At 51.9% G+C, this 14,197-nt stretch overlaps 4 protein-coding genes across 4 annotated transcripts; 3 read left to right on the top strand and 1 right to left on the bottom strand.

The window, feature by feature from the left end:
• Positions 1 to 4,063: 4,063 nt before the first annotated feature.
• On the bottom strand, positions 4,064 to 5,760 carry C8A04DRAFT_30447 (uncharacterized protein; the record flags this gene model as incomplete). The annotated part of the gene is made up of 7 exons (XM_062781377.1): positions 4,064 to 4,123; positions 4,179 to 4,586; positions 4,658 to 4,873; positions 4,969 to 5,210; positions 5,269 to 5,341; positions 5,402 to 5,520; positions 5,586 to 5,760. 7 exons carry the CDS (start codon positions 5,758 to 5,760, stop codon positions 4,064 to 4,066), a joined length of 1,293 nt encoding a protein of 430 aa, XP_062635266.1.
• A 1,264-nt stretch (positions 5,761 to 7,024) lies between these two features.
• On the top strand, positions 7,025 to 9,585 carry C8A04DRAFT_30446 (uncharacterized protein; the record flags this gene model as incomplete). Its single annotated transcript, XM_062781376.1, has 11 exons — positions 7,025 to 7,167; positions 7,241 to 7,328; positions 7,395 to 7,711; positions 7,788 to 7,912; positions 8,009 to 8,106; positions 8,182 to 8,315; positions 8,378 to 8,495; positions 8,558 to 8,675; positions 8,761 to 9,025; positions 9,098 to 9,152; positions 9,220 to 9,585. The coding sequence occupies 11 exons, from the start codon at positions 7,025 to 7,027 to the stop codon at positions 9,583 to 9,585; spliced, it is 1,827 nt and encodes a 608-aa protein (XP_062635265.1).
• An 832-nt stretch (positions 9,586 to 10,417) lies between these two features.
• On the top strand, positions 10,418 to 11,540 carry C8A04DRAFT_13653 (uncharacterized protein; the record flags this gene model as incomplete). The annotated part of the gene is made up of 4 exons (XM_062777798.1): positions 10,418 to 10,499; positions 10,584 to 11,004; positions 11,062 to 11,259; positions 11,330 to 11,540. The coding sequence occupies 4 exons, from the start codon at positions 10,418 to 10,420 to the stop codon at positions 11,538 to 11,540; spliced, it is 912 nt and encodes a 303-aa protein (XP_062635264.1).
• Positions 11,541 to 12,561: 1,021 nt separating this feature from the next.
• Positions 12,562 to 13,446, top strand: C8A04DRAFT_13688 (uncharacterized protein; the record flags this gene model as incomplete). The annotated part of the gene is made up of 1 exon (XM_062777815.1): positions 12,562 to 13,446. The coding sequence occupies one exon, from the start codon at positions 12,562 to 12,564 to the stop codon at positions 13,444 to 13,446; it is 885 nt and encodes a 294-aa protein (XP_062635263.1).
• Between the last annotated feature and the right edge of the window lie 751 nt (positions 13,447 to 14,197).

Genomic DNA, 14,197 nt, shown 5'->3' with positions numbered 1-14,197 from the left:
GCGGCAAAGATTTAAATTGCTTGCGGGAGAGTTGCCTGGGCGAGTCACCTGTTTATCTTTGCTGGCTGTTGGGTTCAGGCCGCGGGGCATTGCTGAACGAGCCTTGGAGGCATGACGTAGTGGGGTAGCATGCTTCATGCTGTGGAGAGAGGACCAATCATGGCTCGCCATGGTCGCTGAAAGCGGCAGTCTGTGGAGTCCGTTGAGACACTCTGCCCCACTCCTTTCAGCCTCTACCCAATCATATCGTGGGCGTTGGTCAGACGGTTCCGGCACGGGGGAACTGGTGGAATTCCTTTGCCACAACCCAACCAATGAACCCAAATCTCATTGTTTATCTCGCCATTCGCCCCGTCATCGCGGCCGCTCCAAGGCCTTCCGACGCGCAGACGCCTGAAACCCGTCAATCATAACTTTATGCAGCCAGTTCGTGGCCTTTAACGACCCACCTCTGCCTGACTTGCCTGTCCACTTGCCAGAGTTGTCCCTGTCTAATCCGGAACAAAGCATCGCGCAATGCCGCACAGCGTCTCTGAACGCGTCAACCTCGTCGGAAACTCATTCAAAAAGGAACCGGAGTTCTATTTAAGCAGATCCCGATCCACACCACTAACTGGGCTCCTCCGAGCCCTTCGAGTGGTCGTGGTCCGCGTCAAGGTCAATTGGGATACCTTCGAGTCGCTCTCGGTCATTGTTGTCATCGTCGATGATCATAACAAAGATGTTCTAGGCAGATATGGCCTAGTGGAGGATTCTGCCATCGTGAAACAGCAGCATTTGTGTCTTTACAGCGTCCTGGAAGACTTGGACTAATTCATGGACAGACTGGACGATGTTGCAAGGCCCGCTAGCGGGGGAAAGTGAGCAGGCAAGTGAAGGTCGTGACAACAAACCTGCCAAACGCTTTTTGGGCGGCTCGATGCGAAGGCTTAGAACGACCGGATCAAGTCTTCTTCAGAAACCTTGCAAGAGTCCGAGGTGTATTGAGGGTGTCAACCGCATCCGAGAGCCGTGTTAATTATCGAGGATGGTTAAGGATGTGGCGAAGTGTGTTTGCCCTCTCCAAGGGAAGGCTTAGTGTCTGGGCCGTGTATATACCTGTTGATGTCTTTCACATGTGTTCTATGTCATCTTCTCCTTGTGCTCGGAGATACTGACCTTTTTCGTGGATCCCAAACTGCTACTACAACAAAGCAGTGATGATACAAGGCCGTAAAAGTCCCGAACTGACTTTGGCAAGTCGGTCTTCCATGTTTACGAGCTGAAATTTCTCTGTTTTATGGTACGAACAGCTTATCCGCTTCCCTTGGCTCGGTAGGCTGCTAGGCATTCGGAGCTCCCTACAACAAATTTTGCACTGTGCCGCTCCTGTGCCCCTTTGTTGCCCTCCCACTCGGCCCGGGCCGAGATCGCATCCATTGATTTCCCCGCGACGCTCGCAGAGGCGAAGTCACACTGAAACGGGCGAAAACTGATCCTTCATGCCATCTCAGTCCGAGCTCGGCCAACTTCTAGAGTAGGGGTCAATGCTTTCATGAGCCTTCTTCAAGTGGTCAGCAGCCCCTCAACGAAGACACCATGACCCCGTTGTACCAAACCAACCTCATGATCATTTCAGGGTTCTCAAATAGTCATTACTAGGGGATTACTTTCTTGGCAGTCTCGGAGATTCTGGTTAGTGTGGTCGAAGCCCAGCACACACCTGGCGGGTGCCCAGCGAAGCTTGTTCTGGACATATTAAAGGAGAGCAAGCCTGCTCGTTCTCCGCGGCGTGCCAAAGTCGCGGTTTACACTGATCGAAGCTGTGGCTTGCAGTAGTCGCAACTGAGCCAGACTGGTCTGTTAGTTGATGCAGTAGAGCTGGGAGGCCACGAGTATACAAATCCACACAGCGGGCGGCCATGACCTCGCCAGTCCACCACAAGATAGCCACGCCGCCCAGGAGCGCCGGAAATTGGCCCATGATTTGGCGGGCACCCTCCTCGGCGTGCTAGCCAGTGCTCTGGGTAAAGGGGCCTAGAGGTGAGGTCGGCGAAGCTGTACATATCAGTAAAGACGAGGTTTTTGACCAGGTCGAGGTCGTCGAGATCCTTGCAGTCAGGTTGAAGTTGCCGAATTTCTGATTTTCTCGGGCTTGATATCGCCCGGATTACGATTGCCAAGCAGCTAAAACACCGGATTCGTAAGTGCCTTCGTGCAGGCTGCGGCATCGCTCACAGTCTTCCCGGCGACCTCAACTGATCGTTTAGTAATTTATTTATCTGGTGCATGCTGCAGTCGCCTTTGAATTTTAGCGAGACGGATGTCCTTTAAAGGGTCGTGGCTCCCTTTTGGTTATTGATTCGCCGGGCAGGGGCAGATGGTTGCAGTTGGGCATCGCTGTTGTCAGGAAGGCACCACATATGACCTGATTCGCCTAACAATGAGATCGCTGACGGCCGGGTCGTGGCACGAATTACACGACGTACGTAAATAAATTGAATGCCTGAGATGGATCATTTCTCAGCGGAAGCTACCATTTGATACGGGTTATCCGATCGATTGGCCAGAATGCGGAAATAGTCGTTATGAAGGTGGGCTCCAGAGGCTGCAGAGAAACATGTCCCCATTATTTCGGTTTATCCCTTTCCCTGTCTCTCGGACCTATCAGTACCGAGATAAGTATCAATATTCTCCGACGGAGACAGTAATTTGATGCCGTCGAAAATTCCCCCCCCCCCACACATCTGCAGGACAGAGCCCCCTCTGATCATAGGCGGTTGTGAACATCCAATATTCTAACCATGTCAAGCGACTCAATACGATCGCACTGACCTACGACAGTTACATTAATACCAAGGTCGGCCTTTTGTCGGTTTACGTGATTAGTCGATTGACTGTGAGTTCATGCCATCAACAAAAGCAAATAAACATCGGGGACAACTTAGTGTAAACAGAGTCGGTGGGCATCCACCCCCGCTGATCACAGGTCATTGCTCTTCTGGTCGGCTGTCGCATGTCGCTTTTGTGATACAACAGCAATGGTGACGACGCTAAAGTGACCCTGCGGCGGCCCGAAGACTGATCGGCTCGACGCGGAGGATTCACCCCACGCGATAGAGTTCTGAGAGAGGGGTTTTCAACGCATGGCAATCGCGCGTCTCCTGCATTGGTACATACCTATCGACAACCCCGTTGCCAAAGCTTGCCAAAAGGGGCGTTCAGCTGATGCAGGACGAGCTTCGCAGGTCTGCCTATACTCCATCAAGGGGCCGATCATGGGTACTGCAGGTGCCGAGTCGGCCATCAACGGTCTCTTCATCACCGTAGTTGTGACCCCTTGTGCTTGTGTAGCAGAGGTATCTTGCGGGGAGATATGGGCAAACAGGGATTGTTGTGCAACAGAGCACCTAGCTAGGTAGGTAGTATTGGGCGCAACGGCTATCTACCTGGGCCTATTTCAATTCCGGTGCATGTATGCCCCATATCTGAGACCTGCAGAAGCTAACATGACTCAAGCACAACCGAATCATGAATTGAATGTGTCAATGTCCGGCCAGACACCCAGGCGCCTCTTAATTATGCAGACAAATAATTCTGAGGTGGGAGGGGGCGACGGTACAAAACCCTGAATCAACAGCTGAACTGCACAGTAGTGGAACCTTGAGATACGTATTGTGTTTCTCTGATAGGTCGGCGCTTGCCCTGGACCGCAACATATGTACTCATGCAGGTTCCCATGCATGAGTGAGGAGAGGTGATCCCATGGTTGTTGCGGACTTGTTGCAGGCCTGCGGACACCTTTACCCATTCCCGAGCTCGGCGAATTCACAACACAGAAGGACGGTTGAGAATCCATTTAATTTTTTGAGGGGCCGGCTCCGAGGTGATCCTGGCCTCACCGGCATGTGGACAGTGGCAGACAAATGACACGATACATCGGCAACCCGGCAGCGGCTGAGCCCAATGGAAGACATTCAAGACGATGGTCATTTAGAATTTGGAGTCCCAACTAGATTACCGAATGTAGAAACATCAGCTGTTCCAAGCTGTTCAATCCGGCCCGGCAGCCCACAAAATGCCTTCAGAGCTCCGTAATCGTGGGTGTGGCGCTTCGCTTGAATTCTTCTCCAAGCTCCTTGATCTGTTGCAGGGTGAGCAAGGAACCCATCGACAATAATTAGTGACGGGGAACTCACTTCCTTGAACTTTTCCACCGCTTCATCCAGAGCTGTGTTGATCCAGTTCTTCCTGGACTTCAACGCCTTTGCAGACACGCCGGTCTGTAGATCACCCAGGCTGTTTAGGATAAGTTGAAAGTTGAGATCCTGCTCATTGAACAGGTTTTTCAGCTCCAGCGTGGCTTTCAAGGCCACCTCCATCTTTGGCAGCAGGGCCTGGAAGTGAGTGACGAGAGCCCTCACGAGCTCGAGTACGCGGACCAAGTCGGCCTTATCTTCGTTGTCCTTGGCGATCAGTGCAACCATTTCGTCGTACTTGTTCTTTGCCTTGATGGCTCGGTCCGTCTCGATGCCGCTGCCGATCCAGAGCCAACCGCAGAACACGCCAAACACGCCGTAAGTGATGGCCTTGTTTTTCGCAGCGTCCTGTTACAGGGTTAGAATATTTGAAAAAGGCTATGGGAATCCTCCCACGTGCTGCGCACCAGTGACCTTACCCATTTGTCATATTCCTTATCCTTGATCGTGATCGAGTCGCTGATTTCCTTCATTAGGCGTGTGAGTTCCTTGTTCATGACCTCGCTGTACGGCTCTTGAGGCGTGCCATCTGGCTTCAGGACGGGTTTCCCGGTCACGGGGTCTATCGGACCCTTCAGGAACTGCTGCTCAATAGTGGCAACAGATTTTTTGTCGTTATCTGTCTCTGTGTAGAACTGGGACGCGTCCCAGTTAGCCGCGGTGGCAGGTAAAGACGTACGAATGCTTTACTTGGTATATCCCGGTTAAATCGAGTTCAGGTATTACTTACGGCTTGGAGCAAGTCTACCATGGCCTTGGCGTCCTCGCCCTTTTGCTTTGCTGACTTTTGGAGGGTCTTCACTGCCAACGTTGCACTCTCGACGGCTTCCTCAAACACGTCGTCTTTGGGCGCGGCCGCATACTTTTCGTCCAGGAGAACCTGAAACGCTTCGTACAGGCTGATATCGGCCTTTTCCTTGATCAAGCCAATGCAATGGTCTGCATAGGCAATGGCTCCGTTGGCGGATGTCGCTAGCAAAATGTCAAAGTCAGTGACGTGCCCGTTGCTGTCGGGTAAGAAGGCACTCACTAAGCCTTCCTAGTCCATTGGTATTGAACTCGTTACAATGCTTAGCGACGTTGACGGTTGTGTCGCGGAGGAGCTGTGAACGAGTCAATAATCGCAGGGCAGTGACCTTAGCCAACCTGATTTGGCTACTCACGTTGTAAGCCGATGTATCGATTTTGTCTACCACGGCGAAGGTCGACTTCTTGAATGTTTTCTCAAATTCTTCCTTCGAACTGCAAAGCTTGATGCCTTCCACGACATAAAGGTATAAGTCTGGTCATAGGTCAATTATCAGGCCCGTCAACAGTGGCTGACCTGATGTGATACGGGACACCTACCGTGGTACCCTTGAGTCTGAAGGATAAAGCGGTTCTTCTTTCCGTCAGGGGCTTTGGTAACGACCGAGCTGGGCGATGAGATGAGGGCACCCTCCAGAGCCGCCTTCAACTGCTTCTCCCCCTCCGTGTCGGGCGCCCAGTTGGCGTTGCTCAGGGCGACAGCGACGGCAGCCATGATGAATTGACGATGACCGAAAAATACGTCTCACACGAAGGGTGAAAGTCTGGTTGAAATGTGGTTTCTGGAGTCAGTGTGTTGCTCAACAGATCGGGGCCCAAGTAATTAGCCTCGATCAAGGGGGATTAAAGGAAGTTGTTCAAGCACACTCAGGGCATAATTTCCATGACGCGCCAAAGGCGGGTAACAAATCGGACTATACTACGTTTCGTACTGCTTCTTTGGTGGAGGTGCATAAATGCCGACAGCTGAACGATTCGGTTCCAGGAGCCGAGGGCGACGGGTTTGAGACAGTGGAGGTGTTACTACAGGAGGAGGCCCTTCTCGCCATCTCACCATCTTCTTTTACCCTTACAGCTACGCCCACTACTTCAATGGCATCCACCTCGGTTGGTCAGTCATCGCCCATCCATTACCCAGGTTGGAAAATGAGACCTTTCTTAAGAGCTGAAAATGTGCTGGCAGATGTAACGGGTAGTGATAGTCGAAAGTGTAGACCTGAAGACAAGCGGCCACAACGCTGCAAGCGGCAACAGCGCTTAGGCAAGTATTGACCAGATAGGGAGTCAGTTGATCAGAGGCCACTTTGAACTCCGCCGGTCTGCCAAACCTTCTCTAGTCTTACGCCTCCCTCCTTCGCTCTCAACTCCATTTTCTGTTCCCCCTGCAACCCAAAGTGGAGACCCGAGGGCAAGCGGTAACAGCGGCGAAAGCGGCAACAGCGCTTAGGCAAGTAATTCCTACCTGAGGGAGGTCGTCGATTGGAGGTCACTTTGAACTCCGCCCCTTTCCCCAACCCTGTCTCCGCCTCCAGTCTTTTCTTTCAATTCCATTTTCTGTTCCACTCCTGGGCCCTGCCCAATAGGTAGGTAGGTACCTAGATACATAGGTATGTACACTTCCATGCCGGCAGCCAAATTCGATGGCTGAGACAGAGTAACGCGCGAGCGGAGTTGGTACCGCCTATACTGTTTCCAAGGTGGGAAAGCCTTGGGAACCACTGCATAATACTACGACCTCTAGCAAAGTGGGCTTCTGCGAGGACCACACCGAGGCCCTTGGCACTTCTTGTCATCCGGTGATTCCCGCCCTCCCGCCAATTTGATGAGCAGTAGGTACCTTTCTCACCTTATATGGCCTTCATCAAGCTTCTTTCCCATCTTAGCTTCGTCCCAATGTGATTCATCGCAATCAGACATTGACATTCCCCCGACATCCTCATTCGTTGACACCCCGGTTAACAGCTTACGCTTCAATCATCATGGCCTCGTCAGCTTGGTCCGAATTTCACATTGCTATCGTCAGCAATGATAGCACTCTATTTCCTTCCTTTCCGAGCAAAGAGCTGTCCGAAGGCGATGCTGACAAAATATTACTCGCCCATATTCGTAAATATGCAGCAGTGTACGTCACAGCCATCATGTCTTTATCTCAATACCGGTCCCATCCATGCTCACAATTTCTTGGGTTGCTCTAGATCCCCAAAGCTGAGGTTCACGGCGGACGGCAAGACCGTCCTGAGTGATGGAACCACCTTGTCATATTACTTGTCGCTGAAAGATGGCGTACGTGAAACCCCTTAAGTTGTCCTTGGAAGATTCCAAGTGCGCACTTCTGACACACGAAAGCAGGACTTGGATGGCTTGCACAAGAACAATGCACCAAGCGCCGAGGCGGGCAACCCAGCTCCCGAAACGGATGCGCAGAAGAAGCCCGCCGTAGCCACGGTCCAGGTGGACTTGATGCTAAACAGCGCCGGCGGCAATGGCGGCGACGGCAAAAAGGCAAATGCATCATCGGTCGACCTCGCCAAGATCCAGGAAAGTACCTCCAAGATAATTGAGGAGATGAAGTCGGACGGTGCAGTGAAATTGGGCGACCTTGAAAAGCTTTCAAAGAGCCTTGGGGCCCTCAGGACCGACTCAATGAACTTTGCTACCGTGGCCGGGTGAGTCGTTTATCTACCTCCGCCGTAACATGTATGTCCGTTGATTGGTAACGGAGAAACGACTAACCCGTCACAGAACGGTCAATTACCCTGAGCCACTCGATCTGAGCGAGTGGCAGTGGGATGAAGTTCTCAGAAACAATCGCGCTCTGCATGGTTGGTTCTACAAGGGTAACATGCTGGTCAAGGCTAGGAAAAGAGGTACGAGATCCGCTGCGAGGCGACGACCCCAGCGCAGCGCACCGCGACAAGACACGATCGTGAAGATGTACTTATCTGACTCTCCTTCAACATTAGCATTTCAACTCACACCGAACCCGGATGCTCAACGCAGTCATCCTCAAAATCCTGTGGGAACCAAGACGACTGGGACGAAAGAGACGCCTGCTCTGGTGGTACGTTTTCAGCTTTTTGCACGCCATAACGTTGAGTAACGCCAATATACCGTACGATAGCTGACTCGTTCCCAGAACGTCCCGGCACCTCCCGTCCCGCCATTCTATGTATGGGATGATGCCACTGTCGAGGTCACCGAGATGAAAAGTGCTCTAGAGAAAACCATGGCAAATCAGGGCTTTAGCTCCACGGCGGTCAGGGCTGCCGGGTAAGTGGCAATGATTGAGTGCCAGAAGGTTGAACCGGGTTCTGACAAGTACGTGGTACAAGGGGCGGCGGAGCAATGGAAATTCAGGCCACCGCCTCGCTTGCTGTCGAAAAGGAGCACTCGACTGCCAGCAAGACACTGACAGCCCAAGAGGTCAACTCTGTTCATGTGTCATACAAGGTAAGCAGCTGCTACATTTAGCCTGTTGGAAGCTTTTTCTGACCGACATTCTCGCCTTCAAGTTCCCTAGGGCCGCAGTCGAAGTGGACGGCTACTGCCTGCAACTGACCGAAGAGGCCAAGCGAGAAGCATTGGCGTGTCGGGTCCGGGAAGACGCCGACCGGTGGGAGCGGGAATACGGTAATTCGGCCATGTTCCACCTATGCTTACAACTTGTTACGTGCCATGAGGCACGCCCAGTCTGCTGATATCAATACTCACTCAGGCACCGTTTTTGCTACCCAGTTTACCCTCGGTGGTGAACTTATTAGTTCGCGTCTTTTCCATGGCAAAGACGACGCAGAGCTATCGGCTTTCAAAGACAGCGTAAAGACTGCTGCGGGTTTCAGCATCTCTACCCCCTATGGCTCTGGCGGCGCCAGCTACGGCACTGTTGAGTCGAACGAGTCGACCAAAGGGGAGAAGAAAGCTCAGCAAAGCTTGCGACTGGCCTGGCAAGCTCGTGGAGGGGATACCCTACTCTGTTCTAGGTACGCTATGGCTCTGGTCCATGTCGTTATTGGTCCAATGATTCGTGTATATTTACTGATCTACCTCGACAGCCCTACCTTGTGGGCGAATACCGTCAAGAACTACCGTCTTTGGCGCATCATGGATGTAAGGCTCCATGATTTGGTTTTCCGCGTCTCCTTGTGTTTAAGAGTTACTCTAACCTCGGCTACAGCAAGAAGGGATGGTCAGGATGAGGGACCTGGTCAAGACTGTTAACCTCAAGGCGAGCCTATTCCTGGAGAACCCAGAGTCAGCCTCAAAGCACGAGTCTGAACATCATGGGGGCGAAAACGATGAGCAAGTGTGGAACATCCTGAGCAAGGCGCTAAAGGCTGACCAGCCCCACCCTATCGCGAGCAAGATCAAGGAGTTCTATGAAAGCAAGAGCTTTAGCCTGGAAGAGTTCAATGCGTCCCTCGGGCAGGACGCAGCAGAATTAAAGCTGACTGAAAAGTCTAGCTGGCCAGCTTTGGACCTAGAACAAAAGGTTTATGTGGGCCTGTTGGGCTACCACAAAAAGTTGATCTCGATAGATTAGAGCGGATTCGGTACCGAGGCTGGGACGTCTCTGGTCATAATGGTGGAGGCGAGGCCGGGCATTGTTGGCATGACTCGTTGTGTCGCTGGGCATTGGTCGCGGGGGATCCCGGTCACTTGTTGTGATGTTCTCGCACTTTGAGAGGAGACCTGTCAACGATTTTATATTGATCGACTTTGCACGCATATATAATATGTGCAAAGTCCACCTCATAACGGTACACTTAGGTTTTAAAAAAATGGAGTCAACCTTAAATACCTCTGGATGAATGTACCTGTTTTTATTGAGCCTGAATGCTTGTTTGTTTTCTCCGCCCGATGATTCTGAATTTAGTTATCATTAAGGCAATAATTAGGTAACAATTCCAGCAGCACAGGAAGTAAGATGAACGGTGCAATTCCTGCAAACTTCAGATGCTAAACATTTATCTCCAGGAGTTTGGACTACTTGTGGGCGGTGTGGAGATAATTTAACACAATCCATATGGGATTCATCAAATCAGGATTGGTGAATCTCCTTTGTCATAGCAATTGAAAATTGAACCGCGTATAAACGGTTGATCGGGTGCCAAGCCCGGCACATCATGACGTCGCTCTGACACGCACTTACACGAACGCTTGGGCAGTTTGCCCAGGTGACCTCCAAGAGGGGCAAATTATTGTTTACCGCTGGAAATGAGATGATATATTATGCTCAGGTTCCCGGGTGGTTCAAACTCTGGACTCTTCATTCTCTCACATCACCGGTGTTCGGCTTGGATTGGCCTTGTACATACATACATACATCGACTTGTTGCTGTAGATATACAGCAGTACGTACATCAACGCCCACCATGATTTCCCCCGAGCAAGTCGCCGAGATGCTCTACCCGGCCTCCCACACCAAGGGCCCAGGCCCCATCCCCACGGTCGTCCGTACGTCTCCTTCACCAACTCCCCCCCTAACATTTTCTTACCCCCACCTTATCGACCAAGTAACTAACACACACAATTCCCCAGCCACCCCAACCCACTACGACCTCTCCACAACCACCGGCCACCGCACCCTCTGGGTCCTCTTCGCAGCCATGACCCTCCTCACAGCCCTCTTCGCCCTCCTCTCCTGGAACGTCCCCACCTCCCGCCGTCTCTTCCACATCACCACCACCCTCCTCACCCTCATCTCCGCGCTCGCCTACTTCGCAGCAGCCACCGGCGCCGGCTCAACCCTCACCTGCCTGCCCGTGCGTGACCACCATAACAAGCACGGTATCCCGGATACGTACCATCGCGAGTGTCGCCAGGTGTTCTGGGCGCATTATGTCGATTGGGCGCTGACAACGCCGGTGCTGTTGGTGAATCTTGCGTTAGTGGCCGGGGTGGATGGGGCGCATACGTTGTTGGCGGTTGTGGCCGGTGAGGTGTCGGTTTTGGCGGGGTTGTTTGCGACGCTGCATGGGACGGCGCATTATCATCATCATGGTGGTGAGGATGGTAGTGGTGCGTCTGCTGGGGCGAGTGCGGTGGCGGGGGCGGTTTGGGGATGGTTTGTGATTGCGGCGTTGGGGTATTTGTTTGCTGTGTGGCATGTCGGTTTGCACGGGACGAAGAGTGTGCAGGCGAAGGGACAGCGGGTCGCGAGGTTGTGGGCGTCGTTGGCGATTTATACGTTGGCTTTGTTGGCTGCGTATCCGATGTCAGTGATCTGATGCCTTTTTTTACTGTTATTTTCTTTCAACGTCCCGCCTTTGCTAACGAAGATCCAGTGTCTGGGCCATCGCACCGCTCGCTCGGAAGACGTCAGTCGATGTCGAAATCATCATCTACGCCGTCTTGGACATCCTTGTGAAGCCCGTCTTTGGACTCTGGTTGCTGGGTAGCATCCGTTCCATTGCAGAGGCCAATATTGATGTAGGAGGATATTGGTCACAGGGTCCGTCTGCCGAAGGTCGGATTCGTATTGGAGAAGAGGACTGAGTTGTTGCAACTTATTGTGACCATAGGTTGGAACCTCGGGGAAACAAATCGAGCCAGAGATGGTTTGCCAAGGAAAGGCCAAGGGGCAAAGGGAACGAAAAGTCGAAGGTGGGCCGATAAAGGGAGTCTTTACGGTAGGAAATCCGAACTTGAATCTGTGCGGAGCTACCAGCGCGCTTCGGTTAAAATACCGTCATCTGCATTATTTGTCGTCAGTAATTTCCATCGAATACGCCGAAAATGTTAACGAAATATCTACATGGTTGATTATCTCGCACCTAACTTGATGAGAATAAGTGATTTGACATGAGAATTTCGGTCTACACTCCAGGGCCCAGGGGGCTATGATTGCTCGACCACGTTGTTTCTGATGCAATTGTTAAGGATCGGCATCCCCATCTACATGGATTATACAGATACATTTGACATATCCGGCCGTTTTGTTGGAGACATCGTCTTTTGCCTAGAATTGAAATTAACGATGCGCCTGCTGAAGGGTTATTTAATTAGCCGCCGCCATCGCCGAAACTGGTCGGGCTCAACGCGATGCAAACGACAGACTTTCTCTTCATCTCGTAATCATGCCCAACCGCAAGACCCTCTGGCCATTGTCGGCAACGAAAAGGTCGCAAAACCCAGAAAGAGTGAAAGACAGAAACGCAGGACGCAGCACGGGCAGGTTTAACGGGCTGGCCGTTGTCTAATTTCGTTTCCAAAATCCTTCCAATCGCGATGTGTCATAACTTCGTTCTTGGCCCCCAGCTTAATGCGCTAAGACAACCAACAACACGTCTCGGCCCGGTTAAACCGGCACGCCGCCGCGACGCGAGCAGTTTGCTCGGTTCAGGGGCAAATCAACGCATCGTGGGATATATTGTGAGCTTCTTTTTGATTTCCCACCCAGAGAATTTGCCTTGGTTCTCCCTCCTTTCGACACATGTAATTCTTACAATCTCAAGTCTCTCAACTAATTATCACACCTATTTTAATTCAATAATTAATTCCACATCCCTCCTCAACCATGACGCGCCTAGCACCGCTGCTGCTCGCCAGCTTGTCCTCTTTCCTCTCCAGCGCCATCGCCCAAACCAACGACACCACCCGCGCCTACCAAGCCCTCGTCGAACTCGACCAAGTCTTCCCCCAAAACGCAACCTACACCCCCGCCCCGGTCTTCCCCATCGTCTTCGCCCTCCAAGACCTCCCCCGTGCTTGGGCATCCACCTACGTCCGAGTCACCTGGATCCTTTCTTCTGTCGAGGGGCTCTACCCCGGTAAATACGAAAACGGCACCATCACCATCGACCACGCCGACTACCCGGACCCGTACTACATCACGGCTTGGAGTCGCCGCCTCAATAGCACCAATGCCGCGGGCCACTACTACCTGTATTGGTTCCTCGAGTACGAAGAGTGTCTCGGCGTCGACGTTCCTTCGACTGGTATTGACTTCAAGTCGCGCAACGGCGTGCTACAATTCACCCTCGCGTCGGAGTCGAACTCGGACAACAAAGCCCAGAAGCCCGACCTGCTAAACGTCGTGGACAAATGTCCCGTCGTCAACGGCGCGTTCAAAATCAGGGGTACCTTTGACAGGGAGGGCGGTGCCAAACCAGACCTGATTAATCAGACCCGGTCCGAATGTGCTGTGCTTGACCGTGCGGAGCCCACGGGCAATCCGTGTGCGGCGAAGCTGGATGAGAAGACGGCCAAGAACATTACGGCCGAGTTGAAGGCTTTGGCTTGTGCTGCGGACGGGTGTGATACAGCGGGTGGTGATCAGCAGAACGGAAACGGGAACGGAGGTGGTAAGGGGGACGACGGCTCGGGGGCTGGGATTTTGAGGTGGAGTTCGAGGGTTTTGATGGGGTGCGTGGTGGCGAGTGTGATGCAGTGGTACTTGTAGGCAGGTTAATTGTCATGCTGTTTGGGCTAGTCTACACGCTGATGACTCAAGTAGTAATAATCCAGCGAGTGTCTTAAAAGTCAGTCCTCATTGCCTCAACCATATGATCTCAACGATATGATATGATCGTAAACCGGCAACCCACGATTCTCCGCAGATAGAGGGGAGAAATTTGCCCCGGTAACTAGTTGCAGACCAAGGCTCTTGTGCTTTCCAAGACCTTGGCAAAGGATTTATTTTCATCCTGAGCTCTGGAGAGTTATCTTAAAGCAATCTAAATAGGCAATCAGGGATTATGTGGTACGTTCATCAATTAACTAGTAACTAAACTCCACCCATTTTCTTCGCTTTTCCACTTTGTGTTTATTTTTCTCTCTTGGCATGGCTCTTCCATGGGTCTGGTACTCGTAAATTGTCAAGTTAGTCGTTCAGTCAATACTCCAATTGTACTTAGTTCCCAGAGAAATTACTCGAGCAATCACTTGGAAGTCAACTGGGTTCAAAATCCACACACGGTAATTGGGGGATCAACCCTGGCCTAAATGGTGAAGATTCTCCCCATCGGAGCTCTGGTAATGATAACTGGTGACTCCTTTTGCACATGAAACCTTTAATATGGATCGGATAGTATGAGACGACTTGTATCACTCTGTAAAACGCGAGAATTACCCCTTCAAATTCAATTATGCCATGGCAAAAGCACTTCGTTAACATACAAAGGTTAGGTAATTTTCTGTTATGTCCTCAGAAG

The sequence above is a fragment of the Dichotomopilus funicola genome (genome assembly GCF_033296635.1).
Source record: "Dichotomopilus funicola strain CBS 141.50 unplaced genomic scaffold C8A04scaffold_51, whole genome shotgun sequence".
Classification (NCBI taxonomy): domain Eukaryota; kingdom Fungi; phylum Ascomycota; class Sordariomycetes; order Sordariales; family Chaetomiaceae; genus Dichotomopilus; species Dichotomopilus funicola.
This window is presented reverse-complemented; position numbering and strand designations above follow the sequence as displayed.